Source organism: Camelina sativa, chromosome 11 (genome assembly GCF_000633955.1).
Source record: "Camelina sativa cultivar DH55 chromosome 11, Cs, whole genome shotgun sequence".
Taxonomy (NCBI): domain Eukaryota; kingdom Viridiplantae; phylum Streptophyta; class Magnoliopsida; order Brassicales; family Brassicaceae; genus Camelina; species Camelina sativa.
In genome coordinates this window covers 42,681,949-42,693,815 of record NC_025695.1, presented here as the reverse complement: position 1 = coordinate 42,693,815, position 11,867 = coordinate 42,681,949, and the positions used below count along the sequence as shown (strand labels likewise).

The 11,867-nt window shown below is 35.6% G+C and overlaps 4 protein-coding genes across 4 annotated transcripts; 1 reads left to right on the top strand and 3 right to left on the bottom strand.

Annotated features, from left to right (window-relative positions):
• LOC104726047 (adenylyltransferase and sulfurtransferase MOCS3) lies at positions 1,350-4,256 on the top strand. Its single transcript, XM_010444819.2, has 11 exons — positions 1,350-1,660; positions 1,939-2,031; positions 2,175-2,230; positions 2,370-2,434; positions 2,517-2,591; positions 2,697-2,775; positions 2,927-2,965; positions 3,061-3,169; positions 3,259-3,377; positions 3,463-3,579; positions 3,677-4,256. The coding sequence occupies exons 1-11, from the start codon at positions 1,408-1,410 to the stop codon at positions 4,064-4,066; spliced, it is 1,395 nt and encodes a 464-aa protein (XP_010443121.1). The 5' UTR covers positions 1,350-1,407; the 3' UTR covers positions 4,067-4,256.
• Positions 4,295-4,718, bottom strand: LOC104726046. Its single transcript, XM_010444818.2, has one exon. It carries the CDS (start codon positions 4,705-4,707, stop codon positions 4,477-4,479), a length of 231 nt encoding a protein of 76 aa, XP_010443120.1. The 5' UTR covers positions 4,708-4,718; the 3' UTR covers positions 4,295-4,476.
• Positions 5,602-8,347, bottom strand: LOC104726045 (GDP-L-galactose phosphorylase 2-like). The gene is made up of 7 exons (XM_010444817.2): positions 7,611-8,347; positions 7,414-7,514; positions 7,260-7,319; positions 6,821-7,072; positions 6,550-6,735; positions 6,182-6,430; positions 5,602-6,096 (listed from the first exon to the last, which is right to left on the bottom strand). Exons 1-7 carry the CDS (start codon positions 7,723-7,725, stop codon positions 5,767-5,769), a joined length of 1,293 nt encoding a protein of 430 aa, XP_010443119.1. The 5' UTR covers positions 7,726-8,347; the 3' UTR covers positions 5,602-5,766.
• On the bottom strand, positions 9,691-10,688 carry LOC104726044 (stigma-specific STIG1-like protein 2). The gene has a single exon (XM_010444815.1). The coding sequence runs from the start codon at positions 10,557-10,559 to the stop codon at positions 10,065-10,067; it is 495 nt and encodes a 164-aa protein (XP_010443117.1). The 5' UTR covers positions 10,560-10,688; the 3' UTR covers positions 9,691-10,064.

Below are 11,867 nucleotides of genomic sequence, written 5' to 3'. Positions count from 1 at the left end.
GTATATACAAAATCTAAAATATTTACTGGTAAAATTATTATTTGGGATCTAAAATTTATTTGTGTAGTATATATTTTCAGTTTTATTTGAATATATAAAATTTTTGTATAATAATTAAGATTTGACATATGAAAATTATTATAATATGAATTTTATATTATCTCACCATATGAATCAAGAGTTAACTTTATGAAAATGTAAGTAAGTGATACAATTAAGTTATAAAGAAAATAAAAGAATTAAATTTTGGATGTCATTTAAAAAAAAATACAATGGTATTTAAATAGAAATACTATTAAAAACTGAAGACAAATAAATAAACTGTTTCTCGAGGTTTGTGGGTGCAACATGTCAACATTTTTTAGTTTTTGTGAGAAAGCTTATACATATAAGGGATATGAACCAAATTTTACAAAAAAAAAGGATATGAATCAAACTAGAATAATCTCTCAAGCATGATTGGAGGATAAACTATTTTTGTGAAGCATACATAAACTAGAGTAAATCAATTATGTTATTATCAAACAAAAATTCTCATATGTCTATCTTATTGTTCATGCATTTACTATGTGATTCCTTTTCACAGTAATGATTGCAGTGTTTAAATTTTGGCGTGTGATAACAAAGGTTCCTTGTCTCTCAAGATTTACATATAAGAACACCAATGACAAATTAAACAATATTTAAGATCGAAAACCAAATGTTTTAAATTAAAAAAAAACTAAATCATCTATAACTTTGACAATTAACATAATCTTTGTAAACGTCGTATACAGTTTAACATAACTACATAATTATAATATTTAAATAATAACACAAAACCAAACTAAAGTAAAAATATGTCTATTTACTTTGACATATGTGGACTTGTTATAAAAAAGAATAGGTAATTTACCAAAGGAAATAAAACAAATAATAACTTAACAACAACACAAACTATATAAACTTAGATGATTTGTAAACTACAAAAGATACACCACAAAATAAAACTACACTAATATATCTTCTATAACAAGTAATTGGAGAAAAAAAAATAGCATACGGTAGAGTTAAGCCAATTATACGATTAAATCTATCCCACTTAAATATAAGTCAGATTTTTAACATCAAATGTATAGAATAATATTTTGCAGCATCGTCCTAACCTAGTGCTTTTAAATTTAAGAAACTAATTAGTTTTTTTTTTTGTTTAATTGAGATAGTTCATGCCTTCATGGATTGTCTTAAATCCCAACTGGCTAACCCGGAGAACAAATTTGGTTCGCGGTTAAGTCCGGTTTAAAACAGTCAACGTATAGTCCGTTGACTAAAACATCGTCCTGTTTGATGCTTTTTTTTTAACTAATCAAACCTCTAGGGTTCTTCTTGTACTATCGGTGTCTGTAACTGTAACATTGCCTTGCCGTGATGGAGTCGAACGGTGGAGATTCGTCGGAAATTATCCGGGAACTGGAAGAGTTAAAGCTCAAGAAGGCCGAACTAGAGCAACGTATATTGACCCTCGAGGCAAAGCTCCAGGATACGGCGGCGGTTGAACGGTGCGACGCCGTTTCTAATGGTTGCTGTTATCCAACGGCTCCGGAGCTTGAACACGGGTTGTCTCCGGATCAGATTTACCGTTATAGTCGCCAACTGTTACTTCCTTCTTTTGCTGTTGAAGGTACTCAAAATACAAACTCTAGTTTCTGATTGAATCATTCTGTGCTAGTGATGATGGAGCTGAAAGATGAAAACTTTTTGTATTGGGTTTCTTTTGTAATCCTTTTTGAATTGGTTTGATTACATGGGTCAAGTTTACTGATGTATTGAGAAATTTGATTGCTTTTGTTTAGTAGCTACTCTGAACTCGTATAAAATGCATTTGTTTGAATTCTTGGATTGGTTATTGATTCTTCCGTTCTGTTCTATGTTTGTGTATGTGTGTGTGTTTGATTATAGGGCAGTCAAATCTTTTGAAGTCTTCGGTATTAGTTATTGGAGCTGGAGGACTAGGTTCACCTGCCTTATTGTATCTTGCAGCATGTGGTGTTGGTATGGTTACAAGACTCTTACCTCCAAATTTATTTACATATATCAGTGGAGTAGTCTCTCTGTATATCTTTCTTTCTCTTGAAACTATTGGTTCTCCCTTTGATTATGATGTTGTGGTCATCTCTTCGATTGTGTTCATTTAGGTCGTTTGGGTATTATCGATCATGATGTTGTAGAGCTCAACAATATGCATAGGCAGGTACGACTTGGAAAAAATATGCTCTTGGCAACTCTTTCTTTTTCTTGGCTCTAAATCTAATACTGTATGTGGTTGGGGGCTGAACCAAAGATACTACTTTTGGCTGATTTAACTCTCTTTTGATTTGTTTATTATCCAGATTATACACACAGAAGCATTCATTGGTCATCCCAAAGTGAAATCTGCTGCTGCTGCTTGTCGCTCGTAAGTCAAACTCCCTATAGAAATTTATGGACACCTCTTCTCTTTTAGTCTAATAAAAAGTTCATTTGTCCTTTATTTTCAGAATAAATTCGACGATCCAAATTGATGAATATGTGGAAGCTCTTCGCACATCCAATGCTTTGGAAATCCTCAGCCAGTATCCTTAGATATGTTTGGTTAAAAGTCATCTTTCTGCATCTCTATTATTGTCATCAAAGTAAAGCATTGAATGACTATTGTTTCCATTAACTGCTTAAATTAGATATGATATCATAGTAGATGCGACCGATAATCCTCCAAGCCGTTACATGATCAGCGATTGTTGTGTCCTGTTAGGGAAGGTGAGTCATCTTCTGAACTCTGTCTATACTAAAATTATGGTGATACCTGAGTACTTTAATTACAAACTACCATCCATAATGATGTCTATGTTTATTCGTTGTCAGTTATATAGATGCCAGTATTGACTGAACCTTTGTATTTTGTATACAGCCTTTGGTGTCAGGTGCTGCACTTGGGATGGACGGGCAGGTATGTGATATGACAATCAACATTATTGTGTTTCTCCTTATAGATGTTAAGCCATACATTAAACATTTACTGTTATTTAATTTTTTGTATTCAAGCTTACGGTCTATAATCACAACGGAGGCCCGTGCTACCGGTGTCTTTTTCCCACTCCTCCACCTTCCACAGCGTGCCAAAGATGTTCTGATAGTGGAGTTCTTGGAGTAGGTACGGTTTTTTTTTCTTTTCTATTGCAAGCAAATCTCAACCAATTGCTTCATCTTTTGAATTATCTTTTCCACTTTATTTTTTCTCAGTTCCGGGTGTTATCGGTTGTTTACAAGCGTTAGAGACAATTAAACTCGCGAGCATGGTAGGCGACCCACTCACTGAACGGATGCTTCTTTTTGATGCATTATCAGCAAGGATCCGCATTGTAAAGTTTACTGATTCCCTTTCTGTTGATCATTACCCTCACTTGAGTTTCCATCTGAATAAAATGATTGAATACTGTTGCTTAGGTCAAGATCAGAGGCAGGTCCTCTCAGTGCACAGTTTGTGGAGACAATTCATCTTTTGACAAGCAAAAGTTCAAAGATTTTGACTATGAGGCCTTCACCCAATTTCCTTTATTTGCGGTACTATTCTCCATTTTTTTTCATTTTCTCGAATCCGATAGTTGTCTTCAGCAACAGTCTCATTTAGAAAGTTTACCTGCATCGGTTTGAAACACAGGGCCCGTTGAACCTGCTTCCTGCAGAATCAAGAATTAGCAGCAAGGAGTTCAAAGAAATCCTTCAAAAGAAGGAACGCCATATTCTTCTCGATGTTCGACCTTCTCATCACTATAAGATTGTCTCTCTCCCGGAATCACTCAACATCCCTCTTGCAAACTTAGAGGCTCGGTTAAACGAGCTTACTTCAGCTCTTAAAGAAAAGGAAGATGGTCATGTTAACACTGGAACTTGCACAAATCCTAGTGTCTACGTTGTTTGCAGACGCGGGAATGATTCACAGAGAGCTGTTCAGTATCTTCGTGATTCGGGTTTCAGTTCAGCTAAGGATATAATCGGAGGACTGGAAGCTTGGGCAGCCGATGTCAACCCCAACTTTCCCACTTATTAGATGGAAACTTTTTGCACCAACTTGATAAAATCCATAGCTTAAAATGTCTGAAGTAGAAGCATGTATTGTTTAGTTATGTCATGTAATGATACTAAAATCCATGTTTAAAACATAGTGAGTTTGAAGATGTTATGTGCGTTGTATCAGTTTAATTCAATTATATGAAACAAAGAGTGAATGATTCAATCTTCATAGATGATATATCAATGTATTAACATCCATTGCAAAAAGGGAACAAGATAGGTTCTTTATTGACGAAAGAGAGAGAGTTCAGAACAGTGAAAATGAATCACTTGAAGCAAAACAAGATTCAATAGTTGACTAAAAGTAAATGAATATAGTCTAAAAGCTTGTTCGCATTGGTTTTTGAAGAAAGGTAAGGGAAGGGAATAAAAGAGTTGGGACTACAGCTACTTCTTCTGATTCTCGTGGTTGTTCTCTTCGGCTGCTTCTGCCTCTTGCTCGTTAAACCTACGCTTGAACTTGGCAATCTGACCAATGCTTTGAGCCATTTGACGCTTAGCTCCAAAGTGATAGACTTTGCCAACATGGTGGATTCTTGTCATCATCACGTGCATCAATCTACCACTCTGTGTTACATAAGAGATCCATTGCATCTGTGGGTGCAATCCTTTCTTCATTGTCCAACAAACTCTACAAACCAAACAAACAAAAAAAAAACCATTCCTTCTTCAGTTATCTTTAGATCCACCCATCCTCTAAAGCAATCAATGAATCTCTAAATGAGCAAAGCAAATATATGAACATTCTTGAGGCTTATGAAAAGATTCATAAACCAAGCAATGTCCATATGTAAACGATTGAAATGCCCCATATAACAAACTTTGCATCACCGGTCACTACCATGATCTAAATTACAGAATTGGCTTAACAAGGATCTGATATCTTTACCCTATAAGCTACACACACGAAAACAAGTTGAATTCATATAAAAATCTGCAGTGGTAAAGTACCTAATTTCTAATAGGCATTTTATCGAACACGTTCCAGGCGTTTCCTTACTCAATAAAATGAATACACAACCTCGACGGCTTTAAACTCAACAGAACCCAGAAAACAGAATTAGCTTCTTTTTTCATCAAGATGAGTGGTTAAGCTAAAATCAAACGAGAAAGGAAACAACTTCTAGAAAACATCTAAAGAATGAATAAAGCAAAAGTTGAACCCAGATCAGTGAAATGAAGACGACAGACAAATGTATATCACATATATAGAGACAGAGACAGGGAGACAGAGAGGTGACGAAGCGCTTACGCGAGTAAAGCTAAAAGCTTGAGAGATATGGAGTTGTTCGACGTATCTCAGAGCTCCGGTGATGGCAAAGGAAAGTGTCGATCTGATTAAAGCCAAAAAACAAAGGGTTACGAAACCTTCTTCCTCTTCTAGAGGGTTTGAAGGAACAAGTTTTATGAAATTTAGATTTATTTAATTGTATTTGCAATTTGGTTGTTTTCTTCTCTGTGTCTGTCTTATCTTTAAGAGTAAACTGAATTATTGAGAACATATTTGTGATCGTCTGTTGAAGCGAATGCATTATATAATCTGGACGAGTCACGACCAAAGCTTAACAAAGCCAATAAGAAAAGAACAGAGTAAATAAAACCATAAATGTCAAACACAAGTTTGCAAATTACTTAGGAACAGAGTTTTGTTTTTGCTTTAGTTAAAAAGCGCCACAATTAGATACAAGCCTCTTCTTCTTTCACTGAAGGACAATGCACTCTTATGAAGCCATTATTCATCGAACTCTGCTCTTCTTCTTCTTCTTCAGCTACTTCATGACTACTTAAACCGATTGCCTCAAAGATCATAGTGTTTACTTCTTTGAATCTCTCTTCTGATAAAGAAACTTCAGCTAGTAACCTCCATGCTTTCTCTTCTGACGCTTCTTCGTAGTCGTCTTTCCTCTTCAATACCATGTGTCCACTCATCTCCCAAACCGCTGGATTCACTTGCGTATCCAACAACTCCGAACAGACTTCCCCTAGAGCTTGTTTCTCTGCGTAGCACTGCAAATCATATAATCTTTAAACAGCTCTTCTTTTGAAAGTCAATATCGAGTTTTTTCTTATAATAATGTTTTGAAGATCTAACCTGAGGGAGCAGGAAGATTTGTCTTCCAGAATCAGAGATGAGAATGTTGAAAGGAATGTTGTTGTTCTGAAGACATACGGAGGCATCTGATACAGTATCAGAGAGATCTTTAATAGAGTTTCCCCCTTCAAAGAGAAGACCTCTTACAGGGTAATTCAAGAGTTTTGAGATTTTGACGCCATCATTGGTGCTAGTGATCTTCAAGGAAGACGCTTTCTCGATCGGGAATTGCATTGCCATATAGTAAGCCTGTTACAAGAAAAAAAATCTCCATAAATATCACAACTCTCTGAGGTTGAGCCATTCTATTTTATTTGCATTACCCTTAAACCGGTTGGTTATAAACCAATCCATATGATTCGGTTTACCTGAAAGTGAAGATGGTTGATGGTAGCAAAGGCACCTAAACTGTTGTATCCAAGTCGGAAATACGGATTAGCGGCTTCAGTAGCCATTTGAAGAGCAAGCAAAAGGCTTTTTTGATCAATCCTTTGAGGCAAGCAATCAAGAACGCGAGGAATCAGCAACACGTGTCCATACTCAATCGGACTCACCTGTTTTATAAGAATTTCGAGTTCAATGGTTAGACAATTCACATCAGCAAAAAAGAAACTACTTCTAAAAGCAACAATCCCTTACATTGATTGCAACGACGCTTGGAGAATTATCTGCATCTAGAGGTATACTCGGAAATAACTGGATTCCGCTATCATTGTCATCATTGCTAGCTTCAAACTGGAAAAGCAACTCTTCTTGACCAACTTTAGTGAAATTGAATTTGTTTCCATCAAATGGTTGAAGAACTTTGTCAACACGGAACTCGGTTGGTCTCTTCTTGAGATGACGACCTTCGTTTAGCTGCGCAATGAAACCATACTTCCCCGGTATAACCTATTGTTACCAATTTAACAGTAACCCATCAAACGTCAACAATGTGAAACAGAAACTCGATTCTTCAGCTCGAAGTAAACATCAACAGTGTGAAAACTGACACTTAATGCTATAGCTCAAGTAAACATTAAACAGAACTGGCACTAAAAGTAAATCAATCAACCATAAATCAAAGAGACAATAATACCTTGGTTACGCAGGCAGTGACATCATAGCGAAAAAGTCCTCGTTGGAAACGATCTTCCCACTAGAAAACATAAGGCATTAGATACATTACTCAAACAATAAACGAATTGGTTAGCAAAACTGAGAGCTTTTTACCATGTATCTAAAACCATTACCTCTCCAAGAACTAAGGATTCGAGAAACTTCACCGGAGATTCTGACTTCTCTCCGATGGATTTATTAAGATTCTTGCAGGAATACAAAGGAAGTGTTGCCCCTGAAAACAAACAAAGCTTAGTGCTTTTGTTCTTAATAATCGATGAATTCAAATATCTCAGACAAAAGAAGCACTGTTCCAGCTCTAAGAATGTACCATCGATACAACACTTGCTCAAGCAGTTCCGACCACACCCACCTTCCTCCACCGTCTCATCATCTTTCTGATAATTCGACACAACCGTTGGAACTCTTTTGATCTTCAACAACATTCTCACAAATTTTCGAATCTCGTTGGTAACAGATTTATACAGGATTAAGAAGAACTAATTAGAAAAAGGAAAAGAGGGTTAGGGTTAGCGATGACTGCAAGAAACCGCCTCCGGCAAGGAAGAGGAGATCGGAAGGACTGCCGCCTTCAGACGGCAGAGCTCCACGTCCTCCGTGAGGCAAAGGATTAGTTACGATTAAAAAACCCTTTCGTTGGACAGGAAAGCTCAAAGGCCGTGACTTTATCCCGTGTATAGCCGTGATTAACGATGATCTATTACCCCGGAAATTCGCCGGAGAAGGAAATCAAAAAAAAAAAAAAAAGGAAAGATTTTTCGATGTGGGTTTTAATCACTCTTTCTGATATTTATATAAGAAGGTAGATGAGTTAAACCAGAAAAGACTGCTAGATTCATGTGTTTGATGTGTGTCTGTGTGTGTGAGAGAGAGAGAGAGAGATTTGAGGTAGTGATTTGGACGTGTGGGTTTTGTTGTGAGTAGGAAGATGATGTATGTATATGTCCACGGGGGTTTTTAGATCTCTTCTCTCATCTCTGAGGTTTTTTATTTTGACCCGATTTGTCACTTTTTTGACCCGTTGGGTTGCTATCCATATGGAGTTGGTCCAGATAAGTCAACCTATGACTTTAACAAGGACGCCATTGGAATATATTTAGAGCATGTGCATTGGTGTAGGACAAATTTTGATCCTTCAAATATATTAATTTTATTTTGAGAGTTTCTTATGAGTATTAGTGTCCCTCACAGTTATTCCCCTAAAAAAAATAATAGTATTTTTAATTTAAAAAATTAATTATTTGCAACAAACTTTATCCTTTGAAATCTGCATCCCCAAATAAATTTCGTAGAATTAGAACCAATTTTAAGATAGTCATAAAATCAGAAACTAAAATCAGAGAGAAACTAAATCGAAACCCTAAAAACTAAATCGAACCCCTAAAAACTAAATCAAATCCCTAAATCGAAACCCTAAATCGAAATCCAAAACATATTACGAAACCCTAAATCGAAATTAAAATCAGAGAGAACATATACATAAACACAGATAGTCAACAATCGAATCAAAACTCAGAGATAAATCTATCGAATCACATAAATAATTGCCTTAAACCCAAAAAAGATAATACATCAAAAAAACTAAATCATCTACCATCGGAAACGAAGTTAGAACACAAACCTCTTTCTATTGCAACCGGCGTGAGGAAATTGACGACAGATTTGTCTTTGCTTCAGCCAATTTTCAAGGAGATCGGCCTTCGGAATCAAATCGCCGTCGAGAGAGAGTAAAGAAAGAGAGACGGAGAGAAAACAAATGACTCGAGACCACGATTTTTTGGGTTCACCCTATCCAAACGACAGCAACCAATAACATGCCGCCACGTGTTATGAAGGACGGACGAAAATACATCCCATTTGTAAATACGTTTCTTCCATATTTCATTCATTTTGATTTAAATTTAAAATTTTAATTATGTGGGACGGTGTGGAAATACGCTGATGCACATGCTCTTACAGTCTGTATATAGTAGTACCCAATTTCAAAGTACATTATACCAAAAATAACCATATCAACGAAAAAAGCACAAAAATAACTTTTTTTTTTAATATGCTCCAAGATAAATTTCTTTTTTTGGTAAGTTTGTTGTGCAAAAAGTTACTGAAGTCATCTTTTCAAAAATGAGAATTTCGAAAGAATAATGTATTTATCACTATTCCGTTTAATCTTTACTATTTACAATATTAAAATTCTACTCATGATTTAAAGAAACCCTAATTGAAAAGCAGAGGAATGGATCCAAAAAAAAAAAATCTTCTATCTTTAATTCTTTATTCTTTAATTTTTCAGATTTCGTTGTAATAGATTTATTTTGAATTTCCATTCAGTATTCTTGCATTATACCAATTGGAACATATGTTTGCTAATAGATTTGGGGACCAATTTGGTATGAGGAAAGAGATTTTATTTTATGTATTATACGTATAAAAAAACATTGTTCACGAAATTATTGATGGAGTGTATATTTTATACACTCTTATAAACCTTAATAAAACAGCTGTAGTATTGGAACGAGGATGTTCCACTTTATTCGTAGACATTAGAAATAGAAAAAATAATCTCCTTTATATACCCCTCAAAACATTATGGGAACCCAAAATTACACACACAAATACTTTAATTAATTATTAAGTAAATAATTAATTGGACCGACCTTTCTTTAATCAGCGTCCATGTAAATAAATCATCCGTATAATTTTACTTTTAAAATCTTTTTTTTTTGTTTTTTTTTTTACGTTTTGGCGTGAGTGAATGATTGATTCATCACGCGTAGTTACAGAGACCGTAGACGCAGTACTCGCCGTTATCGCAACGATGGTTACACTCACCGCAATGGCGTTTATCGTAAGCTACGTAAACGCACTGACCGCGACAGCATGTTTGTCCGAACTTGCATTTGGTCTTACACGCACCGCAGTTTTTGTCGTCGGTTGATAAATCCATACACTTGTTGTTGCAACAAGCCATTGTAGCGTTTGCTCCGGTGCTGTAATAGCTGCTGCTGCAGATTTCATTGTCCTTGTGGCAATGATCAGCTGCATTTGGGTTACGAGGTTTTGGTCCTTGACCCTGGTCGACTTTCTCTGCCAAGAACCGACTCGGTCTGATCTTAACCGCTCCTGGCGGTGTAAGATCCTTGAAAGGGTCTTCGAGAGCAAATGTTGCGGTCGTCGTGGTAGTAGTTTTGGTGGTGATGATGGCGATTGTGACTACGGTTGTCAATGCAATTGTCACGAGTAGCTTCATGAAGTGGGCCATTTCTCTTGATCTATGAGTGTTTGTGAGTTAGAGCGAGAGAGATTGTTCTGATCTTCTTTCCTTTGTGTCCTCCTTTTTCTTCTTCTTCTTTTATATATATTTCGTTTATGTGAATGTAGAGAAAGAGGAAGAGATTTGGGGAGAGAGAGAGAGATTGAGTTGTGAAGAATTGAGAAGAGGGTGGACTTACAGTTTATAGTTGTGATCGAGACGAGTTGACGCGTGAAATGTGGTCAAAAAGGTTAAGTAAGGTTTCAAGCGATCGATCTTTTCTTGGGGAGAGGCGTTTTTTTCCTTATCATTTCAGTAATAAATTATTTTTATGCGCATGTACATGCACATGCTTATTTGCTTACGTCGGGGTGTGTATATACGCGTATATAACATAGAATATAAAAAAACTATGTGTATTCTACGTAATTAAAATATTAATTCATAACCAACAAAATCAAAACATATTAGTTTTAGACATCCCCTCTTACTAATTATAATCCAGTCATGTAGCATTTGGTTATACAAGTTACTTGTGGTGTGAACATTCAAATTCATTCTCGGTTTACTGACGCTAATTTTTCATAATTTACTTTGTTGATCAGAATGTGTTAACACTTATAAAGAGTTCGATTATGTATTTTTACGAGAGTTTTCTTATTATATAATGTAATCAAGTTAGTGAAAAACGAACTGCAAATTCTAATGTCAACATACAAAAAGAGAAAGAGATGGGTAAAATACAAATTGCGTTTGCGTGACAAACCATGACTGAATGAATCCATCGCCTAGCCCTCATGGGCCGGTCCGAGACGATTCAGGCGAGATGCAAGGAGAAGCAAAGGCGTCCATTTTTTTATATTACAGTTTTGTTTGTTTATTATTTAGAAACAAAATTTACTTGTTGATTTCATTTGTCGTGGAAACCACGAACCACTAATTTATATTTCCAAATGAAGCAACTTGAAGCTATACATCCACTAATAGGCACTTGCTTTAACTTGAATTCTAACATTCGACCCTCGCATACGCCCAATCAACCACGCTTATATGATTTAATAAAATGAGAGACCATTCTTACATTGATATTTGTAACGATGTAATATTCAAACGATTATGTAAGTTAGAAACTAGTACTTTTAAATTAATTTTAGAAACAAGAGCGAGCCAGTACCAACCTTGTGTTCATATCAATCGACAGCAAGTAATAAATTTGATGGGTAATCGCATCGTTTTAATGTGTAACAAAGTACAAATATGATACGATGCAAGAATATATTTCAATCAAATAAAAGATCTTAATTCAAATTTCAAAAT

Excerpts from the sequence above, each read along its gene's own strand:
- LOC104726047 (XM_010444819.2), top strand. The coding sequence starts at position 1,408 with ATGGAGTCGAACGGTGGAGATTCGTCGGAAATTATCCGGGAACTGGAA. Across the intron at positions 1,661-1,938 it reads TCCTTCTTTTGCTGTTGAAG|GGCAGTCAAATCTTTTGAAG; the intron begins GTACTCAAAATA and ends GTTTGATTATAG. Across the intron at positions 2,966-3,060 it reads CACTTGGGATGGACGGGCAG|CTTACGGTCTATAATCACAA; the intron begins GTATGTGATATG and ends TTTGTATTCAAG.
- LOC104726046 (XM_010444818.2), bottom strand. The coding sequence starts at position 4,707 with ATGAAGAAAGGATTGCACCCACAGATGCAATGGATCTCTTATGTAACA.
- LOC104726045 (XM_010444817.2), bottom strand. The coding sequence starts at position 7,725 with ATGTTGTTGAAGATCAAAAGAGTTCCAACGGTTGTGTCGAATTATCAG. Across the intron at positions 7,073-7,259 it reads TCACTGCCTGCGTAACCAAG|GTTATACCGGGGAAGTATGG; the intron begins GTATTATTGTCT and ends TGGTAACAATAG. Across the intron at positions 6,097-6,181 it reads AAATCTTCCTGCTCCCTCAG|TGCTACGCAGAGAAACAAGC; the intron begins GTTAGATCTTCA and ends TATGATTTGCAG.
- LOC104726044 (XM_010444815.1), bottom strand. The coding sequence starts at position 10,559 with ATGGCCCACTTCATGAAGCTACTCGTGACAATTGCATTGACAACCGTA.